This window comes from Pavona decussata, unplaced genomic scaffold, assembly GCF_977016875.1.
Source record: "Pavona decussata unplaced genomic scaffold, jaPavDecu1.1 SCAFFOLD_98, whole genome shotgun sequence".
Lineage (NCBI taxonomy): Eukaryota > Metazoa > Cnidaria > Anthozoa > Scleractinia > Agariciidae > Pavona > Pavona decussata.
Window position 1 is genome coordinate 2,364,562 of NW_028145514.1, and position 15,187 is coordinate 2,379,748.

Genomic DNA, 15,187 nt, shown 5'->3' on the forward strand with positions numbered 1-15,187 from the left:
ATTCGTCGGACCAGATAAATACTCCAGGAGTTCGTTAAGGTTTTTGACACAAAAAGTACATTGACCTTACATTTACCGAAGAGTTTACATCTTTACGTAGTTACTTCATCCTAAACAAATTATGACTGCTTTTATTATTATGATAGGTTTTCTACAAATTAGCAGAAAAGATTGCGCCTCCCCAAAAATAACCTACGGAAAAAGGTACGGTCTTTGAAATAAAGCCAAGGTTTGTAAAAAGTTTAAGGTATTCTTCCTTTTTGCAGGTGGAACACAGTTGAAGATTTTTAAAACAGTTGTGATAGATAGCAAATAATGCTTGGCTTCCTAAAAGACTATTAGCACGTGTCCGAAAAAATTGAATTTATGTGCAATTACTGGCGACATCAGTAACTTGTCAACCAGCAACTTTATTAAAATCACAAAAAAACCAGGTGTACATACGTTCTTGTTAATTTAAGTAATCTATTTCCTAAAAATTCGCCCCAAAATAAATTCTAATATTCTACGATATTACTATCTACAACGAACAAAGACAAATATATATTTGTTATACATATAACAAGAAGAAGAGGAAAAGATACTAGAATGGCGAAGAAACCTTTAAAAAATTCACAAGTCTAAGGGGTTGTAGGCTTCCTCCTTTAATTAAGCTGAATAAAGTAAATATCACCTGACAGGTTCTTGACGTTCAAGGGTATGTGATTAGTAAAGAGGTTAATAACTTTCGGCATACGGGTAAACGATTAAACTAATCTAGTCAGGTTATCCGACAATCAGCGGAAACGAAAGATTGCTGCTCTTGGCTGCTTAAAATAATAGTTGAAAGTTATTATAATCACGTCTGAACAAAAACAATATGCACGCTATCTGACTACCGGTGGAAGTCGCGAGAGATTGCTATCCATTGTTCAGTTGGTGGAAAGCAGTTTCCAGGTAAATAGAACACCTTAAAATAACCATGATGTGTTAGCTCTTCACATCACGTAAGCTAAAAAAAACACCATTCCAACCTTTTTTTAAATTTATACATTTCCATCACTGAAAATTTAAAGTTCGCCGTGGAGGACTGAGGGAACGTAAAATCTTTTCCGCTGCTTTGAAGAAGCTCAATGTAAGACTTCAGGTAACCTCTAAAATAAACGTAGTACCCCTGCTTTCAATGAATTTCATATAATTTTCTTATGATTTTTACATTATTAAACACTGTATTTTTTAGTGCCACTTAAACTGAAAGGGAATCCTGTCGTTCAAGACAATAAATAGCAAGTCATCTGGTCACAATGTCGAAAATATCTGGATCATTGTGCGGTCCCACCAGCACTTTGTATTACCCTGCGTTACAGCAATTCTCAACAACTATCTACATCTTTGCCTGCGTTATTAACGTGATGACTTCAATTTTATCAGTTCTGGGAAACGTTCTCATCCTTTCCGCTCTACGCAAGTGCCAAACTCTTCATTCCCCATCAAAAGCTCTCCTTTGCAGTTTGGCTTTGACGGATCTCGTCGTTGGATTTGTTGTTCTTCCTCTGTTTATAACTTATTATTTGACAATCATTTTGGAAATGCCGACATATTACTGTGCAATAGGTGTCTTATACGGGCGGACATCATCTTTTGTAGCTGCGGCGTCGCTTTTTACGATAGTGACAATTGCCATCGATCGATTTCTCGCCTTTCATCTACGCTTGAGATACCAAGAGGTCGTCACATTCAGACGAGTTGTTTCCAGTTTGGTTTCGGAATGGATCTTCGCATCACTTTGGGCTGGATCATGGTTTTTGAGTGCAAGAGTGAATATAATCTGTGGTGCAATCGGATTGTTCATCTGTTGTCTGGTTGCACTTCTTTCTTATCTTAGCATTCAGCGTGGTCTTCGCCATCACGTTGCACAAATTCGTCAACAAGCTAACGTCAGTGAACCTGCTAGTATTAATGTGCATCGGTACAGGAGAACTGTGACCAACATGCTGTGGATCTGTGGGTTTTTCCTCATCTGTTACATTCCATTTTTACTATCGTTGGTTGCGATATTAGTCGCTGGACTCACCAACTCTACTCGCTTTGCAGTGCAATTAAGCGCCACTGCGGTTTATTTCAATTCTTCTTTAAATCCATTCCTATACTGCTGGAGAATTAATGAACTTAAAGAAAAAGTTTTTGCAAATCTAAGTACACTCCGCAATTTTTTTCGTCACGTGTGACGCTAAAAATCAACAAAATATCACTTCCTTGTTTTAATGTGATCCAAGTTAAAAGGAAGCTCCAACTATAGAAATTGTTTTCAATAATGGACTCAGGCAAAATTAAACAATAAAATGACTTAAAATTGACCAAATGTGATATATTGTGATATAAAAATGTCAAATTAAAAAAAAGGCAAAACTAAACAATAAAATGTAATATATTGACCAAATGTGAATCTCATTACAAACCAAAAAAACAGATGCTGTCAAATTTACATTGGATAATGCGAATTACAACTTCGCAAAGTAAAAGGCTGCATGCTAATTGTGCCGGCGAAATTGTTTTTATAAGAGTAATTGCCAGTTCAGAGCAGCTATAGAGCCGCATTTTTTTTTCTTTTCATTGTTCCCCTTTCCACTTCCTTTTGTAGAAGATGGACGGATAGTTTGCAGAAAATGAAACATGTTATGAGCGCTTATTACAAGGGCTAAACGTTTCTTGATGGAGGTTTTCGGTGTTTTACGAAAATAATTAGAAAAATTTTGCACAGTGCCATATATTAATTATACTTGCACCACTGTCATACTCTTTTCAAAAGTCAGCGAGGATAAATAGAGTTTGAGTGGGAAAATTTATACATAATTAATGTTGGGGCTGTGCGGAAATCTTGCCCCTGAACAAATATCCGCTCTATATGTGTACACCATCCAACTACGACATGGAATCCGAAATGGCGGTGCACGGCAAATTTAAAAGAGACTAAAAGTGAAAATAAAATAAAATTTTTAGAACACAAGAAGTCTATCTCCACTTTTTAAAATAAGCTTAGAAATTCCGTACGTCATACTTCAAGAAAGGAGTTACACCACCCTGGTGTAATTCATAGTTCCTGCCTGACGATAAGGTTGAGTCTTTTTTGTTTGTATGAACTTGTCCTGAGCCTGTCCATCTACATTCACTAATTCCTAATACTTGCAGCCAGTTCTTTCTTATATCTTTCATCTCCGTCTTCCATGTCTTACATCTACCCGGCATTCAGGTGAAACCCAACTCTGATCTTCGTTTCAGCATCTATCAATTACGGAGTTTTGAGTTTTGATAGTGGCCTTAGGATAAATAGCGGCCATTCAATTGTCTTCTGGTGTGCCTTTCTTGAATAATGAAATCAGCAAGACACTTGTTTTTTTTATCGAACAATTATTGTACTCACGCTTGTTAGATTTTGGCTGATCATAGCCAACTCGGCGGTACGTGCCTTGTTATGCAAATAAGCCTCAAGTATTTAAACAATCGCCTCTCAATCAAGCGCGGACCTCCTAAAGAATCATGATGTGTCAAGAGTGTGGATAAGCCTGCAGAATTGTAAGTCGTACATTTCCTGCGATCGCTTGCTATGGTTCTTCATAACAATTTCAGTTTTCAAACAGTATTGTACTTCATCTTTCAGTTTCACTGTTGCTGTTAAGAGCAACCAGTGCAAGACTAAAACGCTACCCACATATTATTCACGATCAGTAGCCTTCTCATTAAGTAACGCTTCGCAACGAAAGTTCGAATCAACATCAGTCCTGGTATAGCTTCTCATTGACGAGTTTATAGCGCTAACGTTTCAGTCGGCACATAGGTCCTCTTTACCGTTAGTTTGCGTGTATTCTAAGAATGAATTTGTATAAAACTTGTACAAAATTGTTTATATCATTAAGGCTCCGTGGTAAAGATTTTAAAAACTCTATTGGGCCGTTGCCAAGACTTTTGCAAAAGCGTCGTGTCAATATTGACCTCAACAAAAAGTCAATCATGACAAATCTCAATCTAAAATTAAAAGTGGAGGCTACTTAAAAGCCTGTTAAGAAAGTTATGTATATTTTCCAAAAAACTGCATGGAACACCTTACGCTGAAATACAATTCATATTTGTCAATTCCAATGGATCAAAAGCCGATTAACGTTTAAAAACCGATTAAAAACTTACCAAGGTTTTCATCTCGGCCATTTAAAATGTCTTTGAAAAGACATTTAAGCCAATGGCATATAAAAGGCTAAGTCAAAACTGAAAATCTTTTGGAAGAATCTTCATCGATTAGTAATTAAACTTGAATCAAAGTTCACGTTAAATTAGGAGTACCTGATGGGTCCGCTCTACTGAAAACCCGCTCTGCAGGCTGGAATAGAGCTGGCTGTGAACTGAACACATTAGACGGTTAACTGGCTGGAACGTTTCTAAATATCTAGTTTGCTGAGATTTTTTAATAAAACGCTTCTCTAGCTGGGTAAAAAATGTCTCGTTTGTTTTTTCCTGCCTGTCAGGACCCCTGTCAGGCTTGTAAAACATCGTCAGTTATTGTATCGGCTCGTTTAAGGCATATTTTATGGTACGTTTGGAAGGTAGTAGGATCAACCACGCGGTTATTATACACCAACTGATATTTCTTGACTTGGCGGGTTGTCTCGGTGGCGTACTGTTTGGCGTCAAGGACAATGTGATGGGTCTTGGTGACGTTGGTCTGGCGTGCCCCTCTTGCAAGAGATTCTGGATGTAGTCCAAGACGTTGTGGCGCAGAAACTGATAATTCATTTGACGGGACCATACACTGTTGAGGGCCTGACCCCGCACTTTATACTCTTCTTTACGTTTGGCAGTAACATAGCCGTAGTTTTTGGGACCGCCCGAAGCAAATTCAACGATGTAGTCACCATTCCTCATCTCATCTTCAAAGTCCCCGAGGTAATCGCCAAGAAGAGGATTGGGAAAACCCGGACGATGGATGTAGACAATACTGTCCGTATCACCATACACTACACATTCTTTTAACAGTTAGACGGAGACGCGCCCAGCAGGTCGTAAAGCATGCCACGAAGATGTTTTAAGCTTGGGGAGACAGGATCGTCTTCATTTTGATGCTTGTAATGGATTTCCACCCGTTTCTCTGTCAAAGCACTCACGTACCTAATGTCATGGCGATCACTTTTGTGAAACTCTAAAAATGATGGACAGAAAACAAGAGCGATGGGCAGAGTCAAAGATCGTTGCATAGGAATGAGGGTCACCCTATCCACGATTTCATGTCATTGGATATTTATGAAGGTGACATCATGACCGGAAAGAGGGTGGAATTGTGCCCAGTCCCCTCCCTCGCCAAAGACATTGCAATTAAAACTGCCAACAAAAGTTTAATGGAAAAAACCCATTTACAAGTGGAAAAGTGGGCGTTTCCCGAGTGGTCACGCGTCCCTTTTTACAATTCGCACAACAACTTGGGTCTTGTTGCGTTTTTTGTCCGAACTTGCCCCACAACGGCAGAGGACTGGTAATAAATAATAATTGGGCACATGAACAGAGAGCCGGACATCACCCACGTAACCAAAAGGACCAATCAAATTGATTCCATCGAGTCCGACCTCAACACAAACCCAAAGCGTTTTTTTGTAAGGGTGAGGCTGAGTGCACAGAGGATTACAGGCCCATTTCCTTACCGTCACTGGTGTCTAAAGTCTTGGAGCGATGTGTATTTAACACTTCAAAGATCGACTGTACGAGTTGGTAAGAAATTGTCAACATGGATTCATTATGGGGTGATCATGCACCTCCAACCTTTTGGAAGTTTTTGACCACGTGGGCTTCCTACTAGACAACGGAAAACAGGTGAACATTATGTATAAGGATATGTCTAAGGCCTTTGATCGGATGAACCACGGCTGTTTGCTCCAAAAGTTTCACAAGTTCGGATTTGGAGGCAGCCTCTTGCAGTAGTTTAGCTCTTCCCTGATGGGTCGTGTAACAGTGCTAGGTGAAGCCTCTGATACTCTCCCTGTCAGCTCCGGAATAGCTCAGGGCTCAATTTTAGGCTCGATGTTATTTCTCATCTATGTAAATAACTTTCCCGATTCGGTCCTGACGAGCCATGTTGCCATGTTTGTCGACGACGCAAAAATATATATAAACAAATTTTAAAAGTCTCAGGAAGATGCTGCGTACCTACAAGCTGACTTGCTTGCTGGCTAGTTGACAGAAATTACACTTACAGCTGGCTGGGATTTTCATTTCTTAAAAGTCTTGTTCGCTGGTAGTGAAGAGCGGGTATGTTTTTCCCACGAACGTTAAATAGTAACCAAGATTGAAGTAGGGACACTCAGCTAGTGTTTAGTGCAAAATACGATTAATTTTCTCTAAAAGGGTCGTTGGGTACGTCTATTAAACCAGGATTAGCCTAATCTGCGTTTGTTTTTATTAAAGCCTACCCCCAGCCGCCTTTGACCTAATTATATTTTATTGATTTGTTTGCCACTAGCTCATTTTCTCCCCCTTATCCCCAATCTCGTGACAAGCTGATCGTTTGTTTTTTGTTTAACGGATAAGCTTGAAAAATACGATCGTCCTTCTTTATCACAAGATATATATGGACATTATTATTTAAAAAAATATAGCGCTTCTCTTGAGTATCTTCAAATCTTTTATTAGACATCCATTCTCGACTTATTACGGTCTGTCAAGTCACCATTCTGTCATAATTGGTTCTCGCTAGTCTTCCTTTTTACAGAATATTAATTACTTAAACTGGTCGAAGATAGCTTCAGTTTCTCAAAAATTCGGGGCACCATACACATTATTATGTAATTCGCTAAGATATCACGACCTCTCCTTACCTTAAGCGAAGATGAAAGGCGAGAAATTGATCAATCGCATTTTTGGCTGTCGTAGCAAGCGACTTTGGCCCAATGATAAAGATGATACCCTGCTAAATGTGACAGCCATAGTGCAGTAATATGAAAGATTAGAGACAATTAGTAAGCTGTTCTAAGCATCAAAACAACAAGTCCAAAGACAAAATCTGTCTAGGATTTTTTGTAGAGACTGGCACTTGCGAAGTCCACCAATGATAATGATGTTTCCGAGTGTTGTTAAGATTGAGCTGATCAAGTGAACAATACAGACGAGAATGTAGGTCGCTTTGGTGGATGCAAATAAAACTGTAGAGTGATCCAGACGTCAGGCTATTCGATTTTCGTGATCTTGTAATTTACTTCAGTACTTTTCTTTTCTAAGAACCCACCTTTCTTACATACAATAAAAAAGTCATGAATTTTATAAAGTAACTTCTGAAATTACCTTCACTTTACTGACCTCAATCTCTTCAAAGCTGCTAAAACGTTTTTGTTCCACAGAAACACCTGTGATTTTTAAATAATTTCTAATATTTGTTATAATGAATATAGCAGTTGGATTGGTGCTTCCCACTATGTGGTGAACTACCGCAATCCGATTCACTGTGCGTAACAGCTACTTTCCCTCAAACAGTTTTTGTTTCTGCTAACAGAGCAGTGTTAATTAATTTGTATGTATTTGTTATGGAAGTCTCCCCAAATTGCATATGATATATATATATATATATATATATATATATATATATATATATATATATCAGGGTAACGCTCTATTGGATTTTGTGGCCTTGTTATGAGGAGAATCACCTTAATTTTCTCGAAACGATCAAACGTTTAGCAGGAGGTTTATGTTTACGTTTCACAGTTTCAGTTTAATGGTCGAGTTTGCCAAATCCTAACAACAACAAACAACAACAATCTTTATTCGTGCCCAGAAATTACATGGTGTTAAAATAAATGCAAGAAAGAAAAATTACTAAGGAAGAGAGTACAGCCATTTAGAAATAACAAGCTAATCGAGCTAAGTGGCTGGGCCAAGCGGAAAAATTTGCAAGTACCTTACATTAACATAGAACTAAGGACACGATTTACCATTCAAACACACACGCACACATAAAAATAACAATAAACAAGGGGAAGTGCACACGCAAAAACTGGAAAATAAAGTACATCAATGAGCCAGTCAGTGGTTGGAGATAAGCGATTCTTTTAAGAGGATTTTGAAACAGGTACGACTCTCGGATATTAATGACTCTTCAATGGAATTCCAAACTTTAACTCTAAAAAAACGAATGTTAAATTTGCCATAGTTGGGGATTCCTAGATGGCAACTGATTCCTGAAAGTATACCACATAATTTCAGTTTGCGAGACAGTGATAGAGATGTTTTCCGTTTTATTTCTTGGGGTGTAGTACTTCAAGAAAGAGATCTCATTTAAACTGTTTTCATAGAAGAAAAACAGTAACACAACACTGGTGAATCCTAAACTTTCGCCACGTTGGTAATTTGGTCGAGGCAATAGATCAGAATTTATTTTTGAATTTTCCTACCCACTGACGTATTTAATTTATGTTCTAGCGATGTCAACTTTATCTCTTTTGATTACAAGCGCTTGTGAGATTACTTCTCTCACTGACCATGCAAAGGCGTTGTAAGTAGTCTGCCCTCGTCCTGGGCTCCATTCTTCGAAAGCCGAATAACGCTAAGCAACGATTAAAAGTCGCCAAGTTTTTCATCTCGCTCGTTACATCTTGTTTTTTAAAGTAAAAAATCATTTTGAAGAATTTTTTTTGATTAGTAATTAAACTTTGAACAACTGAGCCCTGGGGTTCAAACAAAAGTTGCCAATTGTTTTATTTCTAGGAACTACCAGTGCACTCCAAACCACAGGTCGCGGGTGCCGTACCATGAATACATTCAGAAGCTCTCTATCCTAGACGTTTGGGAGCCGATTCCGCAAGTCGTAGAAGTACACTAGGATTTTCTTTTATATGGTGGGTCGCATCTTACGGCCATGTTTTAGTTTTGATTTTCCTAAGTTAAGAGTCTGAGAAACTTGATTTTGTGTCGCAGTTTTTCCTTCAAATACCATCTCATTTTCCTTTACCGCTAGCTCAGTGATTAATATTCCATTAAATGTTTTAAAAGTGTAAAATTGTGCATGTTAGAATTTAATCCCTTCAACGTTCAACAGAATCTTCTGTTGGAAACGCTTTTTAATTGGTTCTGATATGACAACATATAATTCATCCACTTTACTTCTTTGACCTTCCTTATTGTGACAGTTCATAAAATTCTTTGTATACTCCGAATTTCAGGAAACAAAGTTTGTGGGTGATTGGCCTCATCGTGGTGCCGGGTTACATTTCAGTTGAAAGCTTGAAGCAAGGTCTCCACACATACTAAGCTTGGGGCAGCCACCTATCAAGTGGAGGTGATCGGCTACAACACCGATTGATTTGATTTTCCTGCTTCAGGAAGTTCCCTAGGACTGGATGAAGGAGCTTCTTTAACCCGGACAATTGATGATGATTCATTGGGGCGAATTATGGTGCCGTTGACGGCCGAAACTATTCAAAACATCGGATATAGACTGTAAATACTACGTACCAGCCGAGAATGGTTCACCGAGTTGGAAAGAAAACCGAGAGGTTGGGATTCGCCATTTAAGAAGTTAGTGAAACTAAATGGAGGTGGCAGATGCAGGTTCGGACCATTACTTGGTCGTTGCTGAGCTCAGAATGAAATGTGTGGCGGCGGAGAAGCCAAGATCCACAAGTATTGAACGTCCAAGATAGAGGGAAAAGTGTAAAGGTTTTGTGACGATGGTGGCAATTAAGACCGAACTGTCTTGGAAAAGGAGGGGAGACAAATTCAGGAAAGGAAGTCCTTGGAGAGAACAAATAGAAAAGGAAGGAATAGATTAGTGAGGATGGCTCACCTAGGACTAAGGGCTACGAGATGAGTTGAAGAGGATATGCTGAAAACAAGCTCGGCATACCGTGTAGCATGAACATTATGCGGGTTCTAATTTTTGCGGATTTTGCGGATTGACCTCGATCCGCAAAAATTAGTTCCCGTAGAAAAAAAAAAACCCGCAAAGTAAGACACCGCAAAAATTAACTCCCTTCAGTCAAATTAAAAACTCCGCTTTTAATAGACTTGTGCCTCTGGGGCAATATACATTAGACTTAAACAAGAACATTAACATGATTTTAGTCTTTATCTAGTCTGTAGTATTATTAACCCGTATTAATGAAATAGTGTTTTGTTGTGCATGGTAGGGGTAGGCTTTTTGTTTTGTTTTGTTGTTGACAGATCAGTCCTTTTGCGCAGTGAAGTATTACAGTAATATGTCTCTAATATGTAGGTAGCGGGAATTGGGACTCAACAAACCGTACATACTAAGGTTTCTTCCACTTAAACGTTCTGCTGCTTAAACAGAGAATCGCAAAAATTAGTTCCAAGCAGAAATTTCAGTCATCTCGAACCGCAAATATTTGCTTTGTTTTGTTTTTTTTTTTTTCTACCGAGAAGGCTGCCTGGTGTCGGTTTTTGGCGAATTTGATAATTGAGCTGGGAATGTACTACCCTCGCCAATAAAGACCTTGAACCTACAGTGGTGTGTGGTAGTCAGCCCGTAAAACAAATCGGACCTCAATATATTTTCAATATTCCGCACTGTGTCACCTTTCGCAGAAGTAAAAATATGAATGTGGAAAATGCCGTGAAAAAGTTGCCGTTAGCTAACCCCTGTTATCCATATGTAATTATTTTTGGTGAAGACAAGGAAAAATGAAGCAGCTGTTGACAGCCTTGTTTTGGTCAGTCAAACCGCTCTTTTTGGGATAGACAAGTTGGTGCTTTTGAATACATTCGCGGTGGATTTCGTGGTGTTTTCTTTGGTGACAAACAATGAGCGGTAATTAAAATCGATGTTTTGACACTTTGCATAATTTTTTAAACTTTAAACGCAGGTGGTTTCGATTTTTAACCACTTCATTGAATATAGCGTCATAAATAATTACTTCGGTGCTGCACCGTTCTGCGCTCACGTTTCTCAACATTACGTTTAAAGCCTTTTAAGCGAGGTGAGTTTATTTTACTTCATCGATAAGAAGTTTTAAGTATTCCTGTAAACATTTGCGGTCGTCTTATTTGCTACTGTACTCAGGGAACTCATCCAAAACGCTACTTCTGCAAGACCGACGGACTGCTAGGAGAACAGAACTGAGAACTTTAGCACTTGCATAATTTTGGCTTTTCTGTCCGCTGTATTTTGTCTTCCCATGAATATTACACACAGAAACCCAAACAGGTTTCATATTCTGTTTTGCCCAGTTATTCAACAGTAATGAGAAAGCGAGCTTCGAAAGTTCACATTCATAACAAGAAGCTGCATTCTTTGGGACGCAACACTGAATCTACACGTTTCCTTTGTCCTCTAAGGTCCGTCGTTCGAGCAAACTTTTTCAGTGCATTTTTAAAGAAGCAGAGGTGATTTTTCCTCTTTTTCAACGCAATGTGTTTTTATTCTCATGACGTCAAATGAAAATTCAGGGGAAAAGACGTTACTATAGCATTTTCTCTGCGTGTGTTTTCCGCGAGCAAGTCTATAACCAGTTGCAGATAAATTCATTCCTTGAGTAAAAGTATGATACATAATGGATGAACCTTATTGACTGACTAATTATTTTCTTCCGACGCAAAACCAATATTCCGTTTGTTGTGGTGATTAGAGTAGAACACTTAATAATAACCCAGTACAGATGTTTTTGAAAATGACCGGCCGAAAAAATGACTTTCAGACAGGGAGAATAAGGACGTAAGTAAGGAATGTTTCAAACAGAGGAAAAAAAAACTTCCAATTCCTTTATCACTTTTGCGGTCTCATTTAGCTTTTACAGCAAGGCTTCCTTCAATATTGTAACTAGAAAAAAATACTGATCATTCAACAATGGTATTTGAATGTATTTCTCCAATCTACCATATAAAATTATATTGTAAGGAAAAAAGAAGTTAAAGCGAAATATGTATTACAGACTATAGAACTAGAAATACGTGGCTCGCAAAACCTCGCGAAGCTGGGGCTGGGTGGAAAGCCCCCTTTTCTCGTATTGTAGCATCAAATGAGGAGACTAAAAGGTTTCTGAACATAGCAATTATTTGGATGAGCATGGTCTTTTCGTAGTTCCACCGGCTAGTTTGCGGTTGAAAATCTTTTTCTGACCCGACGAAATGTACAACGGGCTTGCAGCGCTGTCGTGTTCGATGGATCTATTTCCCACGGAAAAATTATTTCACCGCGGCCACAAAACGTGTAATTTCTTCAATGCAATCTTTCACAAAAAAGATTTCTGGAAGAAAGGAAAAAGGCTCTGGAGAGATAGTTCTGTATCCAGTGAATATTGATGAAAATTGCAGTTGAAATTTGATCCGGCACGCAAACTTTCCCGATGTATGCAAATTTTGCTCCAGACGACGCCAGACAGTCTGACGTCATTCATACTTTGTTTTTGACTGTTGCTAGGCAACAGTGCGGACACCTTCAACGAAATATATATTTAACAATTATTTCATGAGCGCGCGTTGGATATGAGATGGGAAATAGCCAACGAAGTTGGTTATAACTAATCTCTTATCCAACAAGCGCGAATGGAATAATTGTTTTATTAAATTCTCTGCGTTTGGATATTGCTGTTGAAGTTGCGGAATTTTATTTTAAGAAAAAATTTCTTTTAAATTAAAACGACCGGATGTTGAGGCAACTTCCGACCAAGGCGCGCGAAACGTAATGATCACATGATACGCGCAGCTCTTTGCAAACGGAGTTGAATGAAAAATCGAAAGCGAACAAGATCGGACACAGTTGGACATCTCAAATCCAAGAAACGTTTAAATGTACGAGTTAGAACCTTTCTGAGACAAGCATTCAAGTGATTTTGAAGTTCCAGCTCACCGAGAAGCGTAATTGTTGTGCACATTTGAGCAAATGTTTTGCTGTGTGGTGCCGAGCGAAGGAAGGGATTTAGGACGACTTTTTTTATGCTGAACTGAATTCCTCGCGGACGATTTAAAACACTTCAGACAAGTCCAAGTGTACGAGGTACAACCTCACTGAGACAAGTATTCAGTGCAAGTTTTTAAACTTCAAGCTTATCGAGAAGCGTAAGAGCTGTGCACATTTGTGCAAATGTTTTTGCTGAGTGGTGCCGACCGACGGAAACGAACATTATGGCCGCCGCTTGTACGGATTTCATAGATGAACTTTTCCTGAAGTCCTCGTAAAGGCGTTAAAACATAAAGGCAGGCATAAAGCTCTTCTTGAGAAATTTCTTCGATCGGTTTTACCCTCTTACCGTCAGGATTTGCAAGCCATACTGAAATTTTCGAAGGTAACCGGCCGGTTGTTATTGTTGTTGTTATGTGATCTAAATCGTAAAATAGTGCAAGTTTTCTGATTTTAAAGGAAACTTCAGAGATACGTACCATTAAATAGTGTCATACCGAACTTTGTGGCTTTTATAGTTGTTATATTGAAATGGCATTGTTTGGTATTTCTTTCTTTTCTTTTTTTTTTTTTTTTTTTTCTACATTTTTCCGAAGAAACTTTCGCCTCCCGCCGAAAAAAAAAATTAGCTTAGCGGCACCTGGGGCATTCGTTTTCCATATAAGGTCAAACTACGGTATATGAGTTGATAACCGGGATTTAGTGAACCAATCAGAACGCTAGAAATGCAATATCCGAGGCTGAGAATTTAATAAATAAATATATTTTTCGCTCAATTTGCGCGGCTTAGCTCCACTCGGGCCGGCTCGGCCCGACAAATTTATTAACCTCGCTTCGCGAGGAATAAAATGTTTTAGTACATGGTACTGGTTGCTTATTATCTAACCCTGTAATGTGACCGAATGACGGAATAAATCTTGTTGTTGTATTTCATGAGCCCAGGCTTGTTGGTGTGGTTCTCCTTTCTCAATAGCAGACATTTGGAAGGTTTGAACATGTTTGCAGGACAACTGAAACCTTGTAAAAGTAGAGTAGAGTAACCACAAGAGATTTAGGGTCCTAGTAGCCGTCGTTCAAGCTGTACGAGTTCAGCAAAAGTCTCTGCGTTTCTGGCTGGCCGGAAACGTAGCAAAATATTTTCCTCGGCACGAGCGTTTTCGTTGGTTTTTATTTATTTATTTATTTATTTATTTATTTATTTATTTATTTATTTATTTATTTATTTATGTATTCATTTATTTATTTATTTATTTATTTATTTATTATTCATCTATTTACTTATGAAGAAAACCTTTTGATGCGCCTTCCACTCAACGTATTCAAATGCCTCTGATCTCAGCAGTCCAAGATAAACGGTGTTCTTTTCCACAAGTTGCCATATTTGAAGTCGTTTTCAGCTTGACCGTGGGGCAAAGACAGATAGAAAACGATACGTTTTCAAACAAAAATGCGCTGCAAAATCTTTATCATTTAAAGCCATTCTTCAAAGAAGCGAGTGCTCTTGCGAATTTCATTGTTTAGTTTTAGTTAAACGGGCGTAAAGTTTTGGTTTGTAATTTTACAAACCATTTATAATTGTCAGATTGCGATTTATTTCGCTTTTTGTTTTTCCCCTCTGTTTTACAAGATTCAAGAAAATACCACTTTTATCGAAGCTATTTATTACATTTAAGGGATGTTTGAAATTTTTACCCTTCCATTAATAATTAAAAGCCGGAGCAATTTCATTTTTTTATCAAAAATGGTAGGCAGATGAAAATTGGCTGTGTCTTCGACAACCAGCATAGAGATTTACAAGTACAATAAGAATGCAAATAGAAAGAAAATGAAGTAACACTTTTCCAAAGATTTCTACTGTGTGTTTACATAAGGCTTATGGAAATGTAGAGTTCTAGCGTTCGTGCGAATTTCAGCGGGCTCTTCCGATGTAAATGACTTCTAATTCAGGCCGCTTTCCTTCATCTAAGAAACTCCATGCGTATGTCTGCTCGTGAACATAACCTTTTTTAGGAAAAGATTAACCAGAATTTCGATCCCTTGTCAGTTCCCGGCAAACAAAACAAAAGTGAAATATCCGGGTAGTGAAAAAGATAGTGATCAAGAATCAGATAAGATTTGGGCCTAAATCGGCCAATATAGGGAAAGTTGTACCCTCAGTCTTGAGCAAGACCTGTGGTCGTATACTCAAAAAGACAAATACAGGTTTTCTCTAAACGGACTTGCCGACCGCAACATAACATATATTTACTGGCAAACTAGAACAGAATTCTGTCCAAGTAATTACTCCGATCAATCTTCGTTACTGCAGGTGTGAAGCGAAATTAG

At 38.4% G+C, this 15,187-nt stretch overlaps 1 protein-coding gene across 2 annotated transcripts; it reads left to right on the plus strand.

Moving 5' to 3' along the window:
• LOC146472635 (melanocortin receptor 5-like) lies at nt 1–2,765 on the plus strand. 2 transcript variants are annotated; one of them, XM_085119393.1, is made up of 2 exons: nt 1–204; nt 1,220–2,765. In XM_085119393.1, the coding sequence occupies exon 2, from the start codon at nt 1,284–1,286 to the stop codon at nt 2,205–2,207; it is 924 nt and encodes a 307-aa protein (XP_084975519.1). In that variant the 5' UTR covers nt 1–204; nt 1,220–1,283; the 3' UTR covers nt 2,208–2,765. The 2 variants fall into 2 exon arrangements, with proteins under 2 accessions (XP_084975519.1, XP_084975518.1); XM_085119392.1 differs by lacking the exon at nt 1–204 and adding an exon at nt 359–936.
• Nucleotides 2,766–15,187: the final 12,422 nt, after the last annotated feature.

Coding starts and splice junctions, on each gene's coding strand:
- LOC146472635 (XM_085119393.1), top strand. CDS start 1,284: ATGTCGAAAATATCTGGATCATTGTGCGGTCCCACCAGCACTTTGTAT.